Here is a 12311-nt window from a genome sequence, read left to right as displayed (position 1 = left end):
GGATATGTACGACACCCACAAGGTGATGAGCGAGCGGACCGCCTTGTGGGTGTCGTACATATCCGAGTAGAAAGTAGAAGACTACGAGCGTGTGACAACAGGGCCATGCACACAGTCACCCTGTTCTTTCTTCAGGGGGCGGAACAGGCCACAAGCATGGATGGAGAGATTGGGTTCGAATGTTCTAGTCCCTTTGAGTGACGGAAAAAGTGGGCATGAAAGAAGCTTCGTTGTATGGGAAGAGAGGACTTTTGTGCATAGGACACACCCTCTCCCGTCTGTGTTCGTGTATTGCCTCTTTTAGTTGAGAAAAGGATTGAGTTTATGGAATCGTAGGGATCGTCTTTATTGCGTCGCACCCTCACGGATAGTTCTGAGGAGATGGATAATCGATGCTTTTTTCCTGTACGGGTTCGCGGAGAGGGCTTACCTACCATGCACACTGACTGGCCGCCCCGAAAGATGAAGAAAGGAGGCCGGTGTCTATATGTAGTAGGGTGAGAGCTTTCTTTTCTGTCTCTTCCGTGGCCCTCCCTTTATCGTCATGACGCATTGCTGCTGCTCCGTTTTATTTTGTCGTCAGTAGGGATGCGAGTTGTTAAAACGCAGTACTGACATAAACACATGCTCGGATAGAGAAGCCCCTGACTTTGACGTGGCTCTCCGAGACGGACATACCCTTCATTCGTACACCTGGGACCGTTAGTTTAGTTTTTCACGATAGAGGATAGTAATAGGAAGCAAGCCTGAACAAAAGATTGCCCCCCCTCAGGGGCTTCTTAGACCTCGCGACACACGGCGACGATCACTGGGCCAGGTTTTCTTTTCAGAACGCTTCCTTTCAGTTACACTCTACTCACTAGGAAGAGTGGCGCGACACTCGCTGTTTGAGACCGTGGACATAACAGCGGCATCAGTTAAGATAGATGGGGCAAGAAAAGCATCACTGTTCCGCCGGTCCCCCTGCTGCGCCATTGACCTGCGTCGGGCGTGTGTGAGATTGGCGAACAGCCGCCGTAGTCTTTCAAGGGCCGACGTCGGAAGCTTTTCCTTCCTCTCTGCTTCTGAGTGCCATCTGCAATCAGGTCAAAACTATTTTGGCCGTTGTGCTAGAGGATGTGAGCGGGTGGATATACTTGGGACAGGATTCCTTAGACCGGTTAAGACGAAGAAGGGACCAACGAGGGTTGAGACTGCCTGCCCTTCAGCGTACCAGCGAAACTCGACACCCGTGACAAGCTACTTTCGTGTGGATTTTCGTCGCTGTAGTAAGCATCCTTTCGTTCGCAAGGCGAGCTCCCAGCCGCCCGTACAAAGTTTTTTTCACCGTTGGAACAAATACACACCGTCATGAACTCGCGTTCGATCGCCTGACGGACTGGGGGAAGATTTGCGCCGCAAAGTCATTAAGAAACAGAGGGGGAGGTACCGACGTTCTTCAGTTGCATTGTTCTGACCTTTCTGAAGCGTTCCACTGTGGCGAAAAGAGCGTGAGTGAGCAACAAGAGAACGAACGAGCGACTCGGTACGACACTGCTACTACCTCTGTCGCTTTCTGTGGCCTACCTCAAGCAGTACCTACAGCTCGAACTGTTCGCCCTTCTCGAAAGGCACTCTGTGATTTTTTTTTTCGCTCGAGCCACATAGACACACATTGTCCAGCTATCCATTCAATCACTGTCCGGGAACTACGAACGAAATGACACAAGGCCAGGTCGGATACTAATCACGTCCAGTCGCCGATGGAGCCGGCCTCGACCGCGTAGAGAGGCGTGTTCGTCCTATGTGGGTGTATGTATGCGCGAAGACCTGAAGAAGACGATAACGAAGCCCCCCAAAGCTAAAGGAAAGAATGACTAAATGAACTAACTATGATTGCTTGATTCTTGCTTCTAGCCTTCCTTCCTCAATGAAGAGACGCTGGGCTTGACAAAGGTATCTTCCCCTCTCATGCTTGATTAAGAAGGCGTTCTGCGTAAGTGTTGACGAGAGCACAGACAGCCGATCCCAGAGCTTGAGCAGCTTCAGTCGTTGGAGCCTCAGCGTAGACGCGACACACATCTTCTGTACCAGATGGCCGTACAAAACTTCGGCAGAATGGCCCCGTGTGTTCTACGACGTCATCTATCCATTCCTGAGAAAGCATAAGAGAATCATCATTTGCACTACTGGCTACTTACTGCTCTCATTTTGTTAGACACACTGAGGTTCGAATGCCTCGGCTAGCAGGGGGGGGTGACAACTTGGCATGCAGACAACACAGACATGGACATGTGTAGACCCAGCTAGCTGGGAGTCTCTCCTCATGTTTGCTGCTGCTGCTGCTAGGCAGTTTCAGACACGACTCATCAGAGATGATAAGAAACAGTAGAAAAACTCGTTGCTTCCATTCATATAGATCATCGGATGAACTCGCGAAGGTGCTGTTGCGAGGGTGATAAACTTGGCCTACCACGGCAAACCGTTCCTCCTTTACATTGGCTTTCTATTTGAAGTCTCGATGGAGACGCTAGCCAAGGGAAAGGGGCAATCAATGAAGAAAAGAATGCCGTGGTCGTATCAAGGAAGTGTCTTGGAGTGAAGAAGATTACAGACATAGATACCTAGATACATACATAAGGCTAAGGAATGTACGCTCGCCCCCTCTTAGGAAAGTACCTGTAGTTCGGAAGGAGCGACGAGTCTCTTCTCGTGCAGAGGATCTGGCTGAAGTGTTGTCAAGATCCTTCGGGGCAGTGGAACCTATCATCGAATTCATTTCGCACACAAAATCTATACTGTTTATAAAGACGTCTTCTTTGCCTTCTTGGCGTACCTACCTTTACACCCTGGTAGTTTCATAAGGTAGTGTATGTATGTGTGTATGTATGTGTGTATGTATATATGTATGTATTTGCACAGTAGTTAATAATAGTGACGACTATGAAGGCATCGATCACAGCGGCGAGATGTACGTATTGGTAAGGCTATCTGATACATACACTCAGCGTCTTGACTACCCTGATCATGTCTAACGCTCACATACATTCCGAACGGGGCCACGCCGCTCTCTACAACGTGAATCAACTCCAAAAGGCGTCTGACTATTTTAACTCTCCTGGTTCTCTCCGCATTGACGGGCTGCACAGCGGTCGTCGTGTCGACGGCTTTCTAGATGTTAGGAGAACTTAATAAGCAAGATCAACGTAGGGTGTCCGATAGACGGGTCAAACAACTCGAATTTTCCTGATAGGCTGCAAGAGAAACGATCGTTTCGGATTCACCAGTCCCACTGACACTCTCTTACCCGATATACATATGTATACATCCATATAGATAGATAGATAGGTAGATAGATAGATATATAGGTAGATAGATAGATAGATTGAAATCACTCTGACTCGTAGGGACGTGGAAGATACATGCCCGTATATATGGATCTGTCCTATCACCAGGCAAAGTTGAGTGAGGCGGATGGTTCCCCTTTAAACTCGCTGATTCTTCCACGTCACAAGGGGTGGGCTTGACACTCGATCACATGACAACGTCTCTCTGTAATCGTATTGCGCTTAAACGACAGCAGGTACCGGAGGAATTACATAACAGGCTCCATTGAATGCTCCTCTTCAACAGAGGAGCACCCTCGGTTTTGTACGTACCTTAATTATTTATTTATTTATCTATCTATCTGGGGTGCTTTGTGTACTTCGGAGGCATACTGTCTTTCTTGCTGTGAGGCCGGCAAAAAAATGGAGACACAAGCAGCTGAGACGGGAAGACAAATTGGATCTTCGTACCTTGAGAGTTTCACAAGGCCTGTCGTCATACATGTCTCTCCATTGCCTGGGGATCATACCCAGCCATTGAAGAGAGGCTTCGACGGCGAGGAGATTTGACAGAGCATCGCCTGTGGCAGGGTTCAGAAGCTTGATGAACTGACGAAGTAGAAGCCACTCCGGATTCTGTTGCAAGAAGGGGGGGGAAAGGCACCATCATTGCGGACCCACTTCATGTATGTATGTAGGGATGTATGAATGTATGAAGGTGTATGTATGGATGTATGCATGTATGGATGTATGTATGTCTATGTATGACTATGTATGTATGAATGAATTGTGTAATCGTATGTATGAACACTTATGTACGTATTTGTATCTATATGTATGAATTGTTGTATGTATGAGTATGCATGGATGTATCTATATATATGACAGCCGATTCACGACCAACCTCTACACCAAACAGTGGACCGTATCGATGCTTCTCGTTCAAGGGAATCAATCCTTTCTACACACATCCAGCAGAAAGAGAACGTACATTCTGTAAGTTTCGAGCAGCTGCCCAAGCGTCAAGGAAAGCTTCGTCACGGACTATAGTCCCATGTCCATTCGCTTCAAAGTAGATACCTAAAGACGCCTGTAGAGCTTTATGATGAAGATGTTTAACTCCTGTAGGAACACAAGCTAGCTCGAACTGTGTTCATAACAAGAAAGACAGACATTGAAAAGAAACAAGGGAAGGAAAGAATGAGAGAGTGCATGCGAAAAAGCTTCTTAGAACTCTTTCAAGATCCTATGTATTATCTATCTTTCTTTGGAACATCCGTCTATTTCTTTCTCTAGCACATTCGTCTGTTTACCTTTCTGATTAATACAAGGGACAGACATGACATATGCATGGGCCATGGCCAGCGTGTTTACCTCCATGTGTGTACTTACCTACACGTAGACCGCCATGGAGGGCTTGACTACCAAGTTAGAACGACGGTTGGAATACACCTCAAACATCTAAAAGAGAGAAGATGACAACGAGGAATCACCTTCCCCTCTCCATTTACATCTGTCTCTCTCTCTCTCTATATATACATATCTATCGAACTCGTGACAGTATGAAAGGCTACTGGTTGTGTATCACCTCTAGGCAGACGAGATGGACAGGGGTAGATAAACACCCATGACTCCCTCAGTCTGTCATAACTTTCCCAAACTAGGGAAGAACCGTTGAGACGAAATCCTTAGCCCTCGATTTTTCCTGAAGAAGACAGAAGAAAAGAACCTGCGCGGTGAGCCCGTTTCTCTCCTTGCACCGGTAGAAGAGAGGAAAGTTCTACAGGAAGAGACAGAAATCTTGAGAGAGAGAGAGAGAAAGAGAAAGAGGGCGAGAGAAAGAAAGAGAGAGACTGGTTATACTATATTGCCCTTCTCTCGTACCATGGATCTACGACCTAAGATAACAAGACTCATATCATTATCCTGTCTATTTGCTTCTCATTATTCCTTCTGATCTAGTAACAGATAGATAAATGGCTGCATGTCCTTTCATAAGGAGAAAAGCGAAGACTCCTCCTCCCCCCTTCTCAATCACCCCTTCTTCTCTGTCTTACAGTGACATCTCTGGAATCAAGAGAAGTCTTTGCGAGAGCCTGAAGTTTCTCAAGAAAGCCTGTGCTCCCACCGTTAGCATAAGCAGTCTGAACTACGTAGATTTTCAAGGGGGGCGAGGACGACAACGACGAAGAAGAAGAGGACGAAGCCGTTGAAGATGTTTGGTTATCCGAATTCATCTTGTCACTTTTTCTCCCAGATAGAACTCGTTTGAGAAGTGAGAAGAGAACCAGACTAAAAAGACATGCAATTCGATCTCCATCATATAACATAACTTTCACACATTCATCGTCGCCTTGTTCTCTCGTCTTTCTTAATGCCGAAGAAGTTAAAGAACGAGCGAGATCTTCCGATACCTTAGGGTCTACGCCCGGTGGTTGATCTCTTCTTCTATCTTCTTCGGAGGATAGGCTCATTCCCCCTCGGCCATTGAAATCTTTGGAGCAAAGAGCTCTCTCTTCTTGGGAGAGTGCGCTTCGTAGGTCTTCATCCTTCCGTCCGTTTGAGAAGATAATACCGTTAGCCTGCCCATGAACTCCTTCGGCCGAACTCGCCCCGACTCCTTGGGGTGCTCTGCCTCTCTTCTCTTCTGTTGACGAAGTAGAATTGTGTGAGAAGCACCGCTGTAAAGGAGGGATATCGGATAAAGAAAAAGCTCGCTGTAGATCTGCTTGGACAGCAAGAGAAGGGGGCTGTATCTCTTCCTCACCTCGAGCTCGAAGAGAAGACATCGACGACCCGAAACGAAAGGCATGAGGAGGACTCCACATAAAGTAGACAAGGCGATCAGCGTCTCCGTCAAACGCGCAACATCTCTCGTTTTCTGAACTATCTCCTTCATGACCTAATTCATTCATACAGCCATAACACATGCGAACATACCTACATATCCACGAGGACCGAGAGGGCGCAGACATCCCCCATGCACTTACTTCCCATCCAGCTACACAACACACTCCTCTCTCTACTTCGTATCGTAAAGAGGGCCTCCCACAAAGAAGGAAATTCATCCCCGCCCAGACTCGCAATCTACGTGAAGAAAAGAACCAACAATGAAACAACGACATAAGCTTGTTTTCATTCCAACCAAAAATCTGAACGGATAGAAGACGACCAGAATCTCTCCACCGCAGTTGGTATAGACACAAGCATAAACATAGCAGTGTTCTAAGGAGGCAGATGTAAACAACAAGAAGTCCAGATAAAGAAAGAAAGAAATCCATCCCCTCTCTTCATGTGCACTAGAGATAGTCGACTAAGGGATGTATATTTCAAAGCCACTTCGCATCAAGAAAGAATTCATGAGCTGAAGAATGTATCTAAGGCCTATGACACTCCATTCAGCATACACCCCCGTATAGCGAAGACATCGAGAGAATAGGAAGGGATGTGTATGGCGAGGGAAGTTTTCGTATCTAGATACATTCTTCAGCTCGCGAGGTTTTCCTTGATGCGAAGGGGCATCGAAATCTATATGGCAATAGACGTTAGGAGATCTTTCAAATACTCAATCCTAACACTATAAGCTTCTTTACTCTCTCTATTGACTACCCGCTTAACACCCCCTCCTTCCTCCCCCACCTTCGAGCAGTATCTTGTTTCTCACGTCTCTGCCGGGGTGAGCTTACCGAAATTCCTAGGAAGGGATTTCATCTTCTGTACATGCTCGGCACCGCATAGATAATTCAAGACCTCTCTACCTTCTTTCTCTTCTCCTTCTTGTTCGAGTCTCCTATGATGTCCGTTAGCCTTTCCTTGTCTAGACCCATCATGTCTCTTCTGTCCCTGGGCTATCCTGTCATTTCGAATCACGAGAGTTACGCCTGCTTCTCGCTCAAGGATCTTGGCAAATCGTTGAGCAGCTAGCGCTCCTACACCATTTGCAGCGTCCAAGTAGAGAGAACGAGAAGGAAGAGAAGAAGAAGACGACGAGGATGAGGAAGAGGCACTATCTGGTGGCATGGCTCGAGAAGGAGCTCCAGGGCTTTCTGATTCCATGGACAGCAAAACAAAAGAAAAGGAGAAAATGTCGACGCAAGTCGAGAAAAACAGAGATGTCTCTTGCTTCAAGGGTTAGAAATCGCTGCTGTATATACACCCAGAGAAGAGACAGGAGGAGATGAAACAAGAGGAGACGCCACCTGACGATAGGTTGGATTTGTCTCCTTCTCACTTGGCCTCCGAAAGAAATACTTCCTATCTTTGCCAGTGTTTTAGATTGCTAGTTGGTATGGGCGACGAGGACGGGATTACGGAGAAAGAAAGGAAAAAAGAATTTCTTCTGTCGGTCAGAAGAGCCTTCTCTTTTTCTTGTTGCTTAGAACAACTCCTTGATCCGATTCAATGAAGCATGTCCTCCGGGATGAGGATGTCCCCCAGGGGATACACAGAGGTACCATGTATACAGCGAGATATACGTACAGAGCTCACTGAGTATAAGCATGTCTTTCCATGTATGTAATAGGTCCTAGGTAGACTTGAATCGAAATCGACAGATCAACGAGGGTATAGATAGAGACGAGTAACACAAGGTCATTGCAAGAGATCGTATTGCACTCTCTATTCTCTCTTTTTCTTCTCCGCAAACAACCACTGTCTGTTTGCTTCAGCTTGCGAGGTATGTATGTTTGATATTGAATCTCTTACTTGCTTGAGCTGTCCCTAAGGTGTCTCCCCCTTCACCTCTCGTCTTCATGGGTGTCTCCTCCTCTCTTTTCAGCTGGCGTCCCTGTTGCATGAAGGATGTGAAGTTTTCCTCAAAGTACCGATAGTAATCCTCTATAAGCGCCAATCCTTCTTCATCTTGTCCCCCTACTCCATACCTTTCATCCTCTTGATTCACTACATCCATCGATCCTTTCTCTGCGGTAGAGTTGACATGCGTCTTCTCTGCTCCTGCTCCTCTTGAGGGATAAGAACGTTCTTTCTCCCTTTTCATCTCTTCTTCTTTCTCTTTCTCCTCAGCAGTCTCTCCACCATTGCCCTTTCCCGATGACTTGTCTGCATTCTCTGAGACCTCATCTATTCTTCTTCTCCCTCTCTTGGTATCATTCCATCTCCTTACTATGAATTGAAGCTGACCGGTTGTAACCTCTCCAAGGCGGATTACGTGTACTCCAAGGACCTGTACACCATCGATAAAAGCTGCTTCTAGATGTAAGGAAGAAGGGCGATTATCCCGCCCCACAATGACATAAGGCCTCATCTCAGATTTGGGGCTCTCTATCATCTTCTTTCCGCTTAGAACCTCTTCTACATGTCTCAGATAGTCTTTACCAAGGACTTCCTCAAGGACTTTCATAAAGACTTCTGCTTCTTTATAGGCGAAACTACGACTATCTCGAGGGGAAGCCGAAGCTGTCTTGATCTCCTCTGTCTCCTTCTTACACGCGACATGATCACCCTTTGCTACCATCTTTTCATGTAGAAGAGAATCGGATGGTGTTTCATGCGTGGCTTTTTGCCCTGCTTCTTCTTCCTTTTGAATCAGCTGCTCCTGAGACAAGCCAGCCACACTAGCTGAGACAGGCGTCTTTCCCTTCTCAATACAAGTCTGAGAAAGAGTCCCATTCGTACAGCAAGAATCTTCACAAGATGGTTGTCTGGAGACATCTTCTCTTGCTTGGGGTTTTTCTTGAGACAAAGAAGAATCGAAAGATGAATTGATCAAACGCTCCGCAAGTCGCTCCCAAGCTGGAGAGAGAAGACATCCATCTAATCCAACTAGCTTCACCCCATTGTCTTCTATAGGATTGTGACTTGCAGTAAGCATACACCCTACACCGACGGCTCCCTTCTCACAGCTTGAAGTCGCATGAGAGTCTGTCCCTCTATCTGCTTTCTTCTGTTCGCTTAGGGCGAGCAGACCGGCTACAATTCCGCAACGGAAGACAACCGGTGGGAGAAGATCAGCTCGTGCCCTGAAACCTAAGGGATTATACATCACACATCATATGCTTAAGCAACTTTCATATGAACAGACAGCTAGACTAAATAGTCTAAGATACGGCATCTGGAAGAAGGATGAAGAGCGGGAGGAGGGGGGCTGTCAAGTGTCCTTGCTGGTTCGATCTCCTCCGAAACAACACACAATTGACGAGCGGTAAAACGTAAATGAGACCCTCTGTTGTTCTTCTTTCTTTTTGTGGAAGTGCGTGGGTGTCCGTCCATACATGTCATTTTACTCAATCACCACAAGTCGAAATCACCGCATATAAGGCGAGAGCAGACATGAGGAGGCATATGTGTATGTGTTGAAAGGGGTGAAAGAGAGAGTAGGTATATATGAGAGTTGGAGGCATTGACGGTCATGACCCTGGGGCCTTGCCTATTACGTGTGGATAGAGAGAGGCCAAGGCAGCTACCTACCTTTCTGTGTGCAGTGAAAAGAGCGCCTGAGAGATCTGATAGTTTAATGCTTCGTTACTCCGAAAATTGCAGGGAGCTTCTTACCGGCAGTGCCATAAATGAACAGGCGATGTGAGCTTGAAGGATAGCGCATCAAGGAGAGGGCAAGCGTGGTGCCCAGGGACACAACTTCTTCCTTTTTCTGATCAGAAGCCATTCTTACAGGTCGAATGAGGAAGAGTCAGGAGTGAAGATCGTCGCGCGTCCCCTGTGTGTGGTATCAGCCTTTGCAACCGAAAAGCGAAGCACATCTACAAATACAGAAGAGAATGACGCCGTGGTGGTGCGCATGGTTCCCTATCAACTTCGGAGAAAAACGACGCTCAGACCTCTGCTCCTTACTTCTTCACGGGGGAAAGGGAAAGGGGCCAAGCAGAAACTCCTTCATTCTCTGACGTCAGAGAGGAGAAGGTGTCCGACCCACCCAGAAAAAGTTTCTCACCTGGTTGCCCAGAATAAGATAAAGAACGAGTCCATTACAGAGGTCGAAAAGCGAAGAAGATCCCTGTACCGACGCTGCGATGACTCGTGGGCACGGTCGATTGCAAGACAGCCACGTACTGTGTTACACACCACCCTGTCCTCCAGTTCAAAAGGACGGCTCACTTAGTTCGAAAGCTCAAAAGCTTTTCCTGTAGGAGCCTTTGAGCTTACGAACTAAGTGCAACAACTCCTCCTCCCGCCACGGAAGCGTATGCATTCACGCATAGTACATGCGAAGGACCTAGGAAGGAAGACCATCCGTGCTGACCTTGCTGACTGGGGCGGCGATGAGAGGAAAGGGGCGGCGGAAGAATGCTCGCCCAGACCAGTCGAAGACAATTTATGCTTACGAACTAGGCATTCCATTCACAAAGCCGGCTTTCGGACACACACGGCAAACCGGCGGAGCTCATCGGCTGTCGTCCTAGGGCTCATGGCAAGCGCAGCACAAAGGGCCGACGTCATGTGTGCTTTCATCTTTACTGAGCAAGCCGCTGCCACTCCAGTGAATTCGTGGTAATATCATTCAAAAGACAATCAACGAGGAGGACCACCCACGGACTCATGCGCTATTCGCGACCGCGCGTTCCTCCGGTTTGCCACCAACTCACAATGGATCAGCTCCCCTCGTCTTATCTTTCACCACTGCTATCGTTCGCGAAACGAGCCATGTCGCCCAGAAGGCCAAGGCGATTGGTTCCGGTTTGGCGGCAGGTTGAAAGATCGAAGCTGGGCATGCGCTCCTGCATGCGTCTCCTAAGGTCACTTGTCAGATGCCGTTGGTGCCAGTTCGGCCGTATCGGAAGCAGAGAGCTGTAAGTGCTCAAATTGTAGGTAATACCCTATACAACGGTTCGCACAAGTGACAGGTTGACATCTGCCGCTTTTGCGAGTGCGGGCAGAGTTCCATTGCTACTACTCACCCTGGTCTTTGACATCTGTATACGTATCCAGTAGGGAGCTCCGCGAACTGCGCACGAAAAGACTGACGTATGCTAGCGTGCTACCTCTGCATCTATTTCTTGTGTCGCTTTGCTGCTGACCAGTGTCGTTTGAAGGGCATCAGTAATGACGCCGCAACACGGCCGCCCTCGCTGGCTGCGGCAGGGCAATCGGCTGAGGGCCTAGCAGACGGGGCGATAACTATAACCTCACTTCAAGATTTGCATGAGCATCACTGTTGGCTCCAGCGCTACGCGCCGATGCTGCGTTGAGCGCCCGTGCCACTCACAACAGCGCTGTTCCCTACCGGGGGCTTCAGACCAACAACTTCCCTGCACCGGCAACGCCTCCGAAATGTCCTCGAAACGCATGCACTGCTGCGTTCTGCACGTAGTGCCTTCATAAACGCACGCGGGGCTTGCTGCCTCAACACTGGAGAGATAACCCGAAAGTAGTTCAGCAGACTCTCCCGCGCCTCCATACCGAATACAACAGCGTTACGGCCCCCACCTCTCGACCAGCTCCTAGGCTCTATCGTCTTTTTGACTGCTACTGTGATTTTCTTCTCGCGCGCCCCGCCTGGACGCCCGCAGCATTCCACGTTTACCGGTGTTCGTTCTCCATTATAGTGCAGCTGCATCGCCTCGACCATACGATTTCATACAAAGCTACGAGCGTCAGCTCCTCCGTATTCTCATCTTTATAAACTTCTCCACCCGTCAGGCACCGCCACCGTCGTTCGATAGCGGGATGAGCGGATCTGTTGGCATCTCTCGAGATGATCGCGACAAGCTCAACAACGACAGAAATACGGTGTGTACCAAAAGCGGAAATGCTGGCTCGACTTTCCTCCGTCCGAACACGAAGTTCCAACCTCTACGAAGCAGCAGCGGGCTGTGGCTGTGTTAAACTACCTCGCGACTCTTCCGTACCAACCGCCATCTCACCCCACCTTCTGCTCGTATATATCCTGCGGAATGCCGAGCATCTTCGTCGCCCCAGTCTGACTGCAGCGCCTCTCACACCGGCTCTTCACCCCGTTGTCTTTCTTTTACTGCAGTACAGGCGAGAGCCAGTATCTAAACCTTTCAGGATTGTGCTGCCGCGTCGCTACTG

General features: G+C 48.3%; 1 protein-coding gene across 1 annotated transcript; it reads right to left on the bottom strand.

Moving 5' to 3' along the window:
- Window positions 1–1274: 1274 nt before the first annotated feature.
- On the bottom strand, window positions 1275–10891 carry CSUI_010071 (phosphoacetylglucosamine mutase). Its single transcript, XM_068070177.1, has 8 exons — window positions 9816–10891; window positions 8010–9290; window positions 6992–7351; window positions 5363–6207; window positions 4297–4452; window positions 3777–3941; window positions 2659–2742; window positions 1275–2134 (listed from the first exon to the last, which is right to left on the bottom strand). Exons 1-8 carry the CDS (start codon window positions 9925–9927, stop codon window positions 1949–1951), a joined length of 3189 nt encoding a protein of 1062 aa, XP_067917847.1. The 5' UTR covers window positions 9928–10891; the 3' UTR covers window positions 1275–1948.
- Window positions 10892–12311: the final 1420 nt, after the last annotated feature.

Source organism: Cystoisospora suis, assembly GCF_002600585.1.
Source record: "Cystoisospora suis strain Wien I chromosome Unknown contig_6628, whole genome shotgun sequence".
Taxonomy (NCBI): domain Eukaryota; phylum Apicomplexa; class Conoidasida; order Eucoccidiorida; family Sarcocystidae; genus Cystoisospora; species Cystoisospora suis.
Note: the sequence above shows the minus strand (reverse complement) of the source record. Positions and strands in the feature narration are given on the sequence as shown.

What these genes read in the sequence shown, in the direction of transcription:
- CSUI_010071 (XM_068070177.1), bottom strand. Translation starts at nt 9,927, where the DNA reads ATGGCTTCTGATCAGAAAAAGGAAGAAGTTGTGTCCCTGGGCACCACG. An exon ending in ATCCCTTCCTAGGAATTTCG is followed by an intron (nt 6,208 to 6,991) that starts GTAAGCTCACCC and finishes TGAATGAATTAG; the next exon opens with GTCATGAAGGAGATAGTTCA. An exon ending in TCGCTCCTTCCGAACTACAG is followed by an intron (nt 2,135 to 2,658) that starts GTACTTTCCTAA and finishes ATGCTTTCTCAG; the next exon opens with GAATGGATAGATGACGTCGT.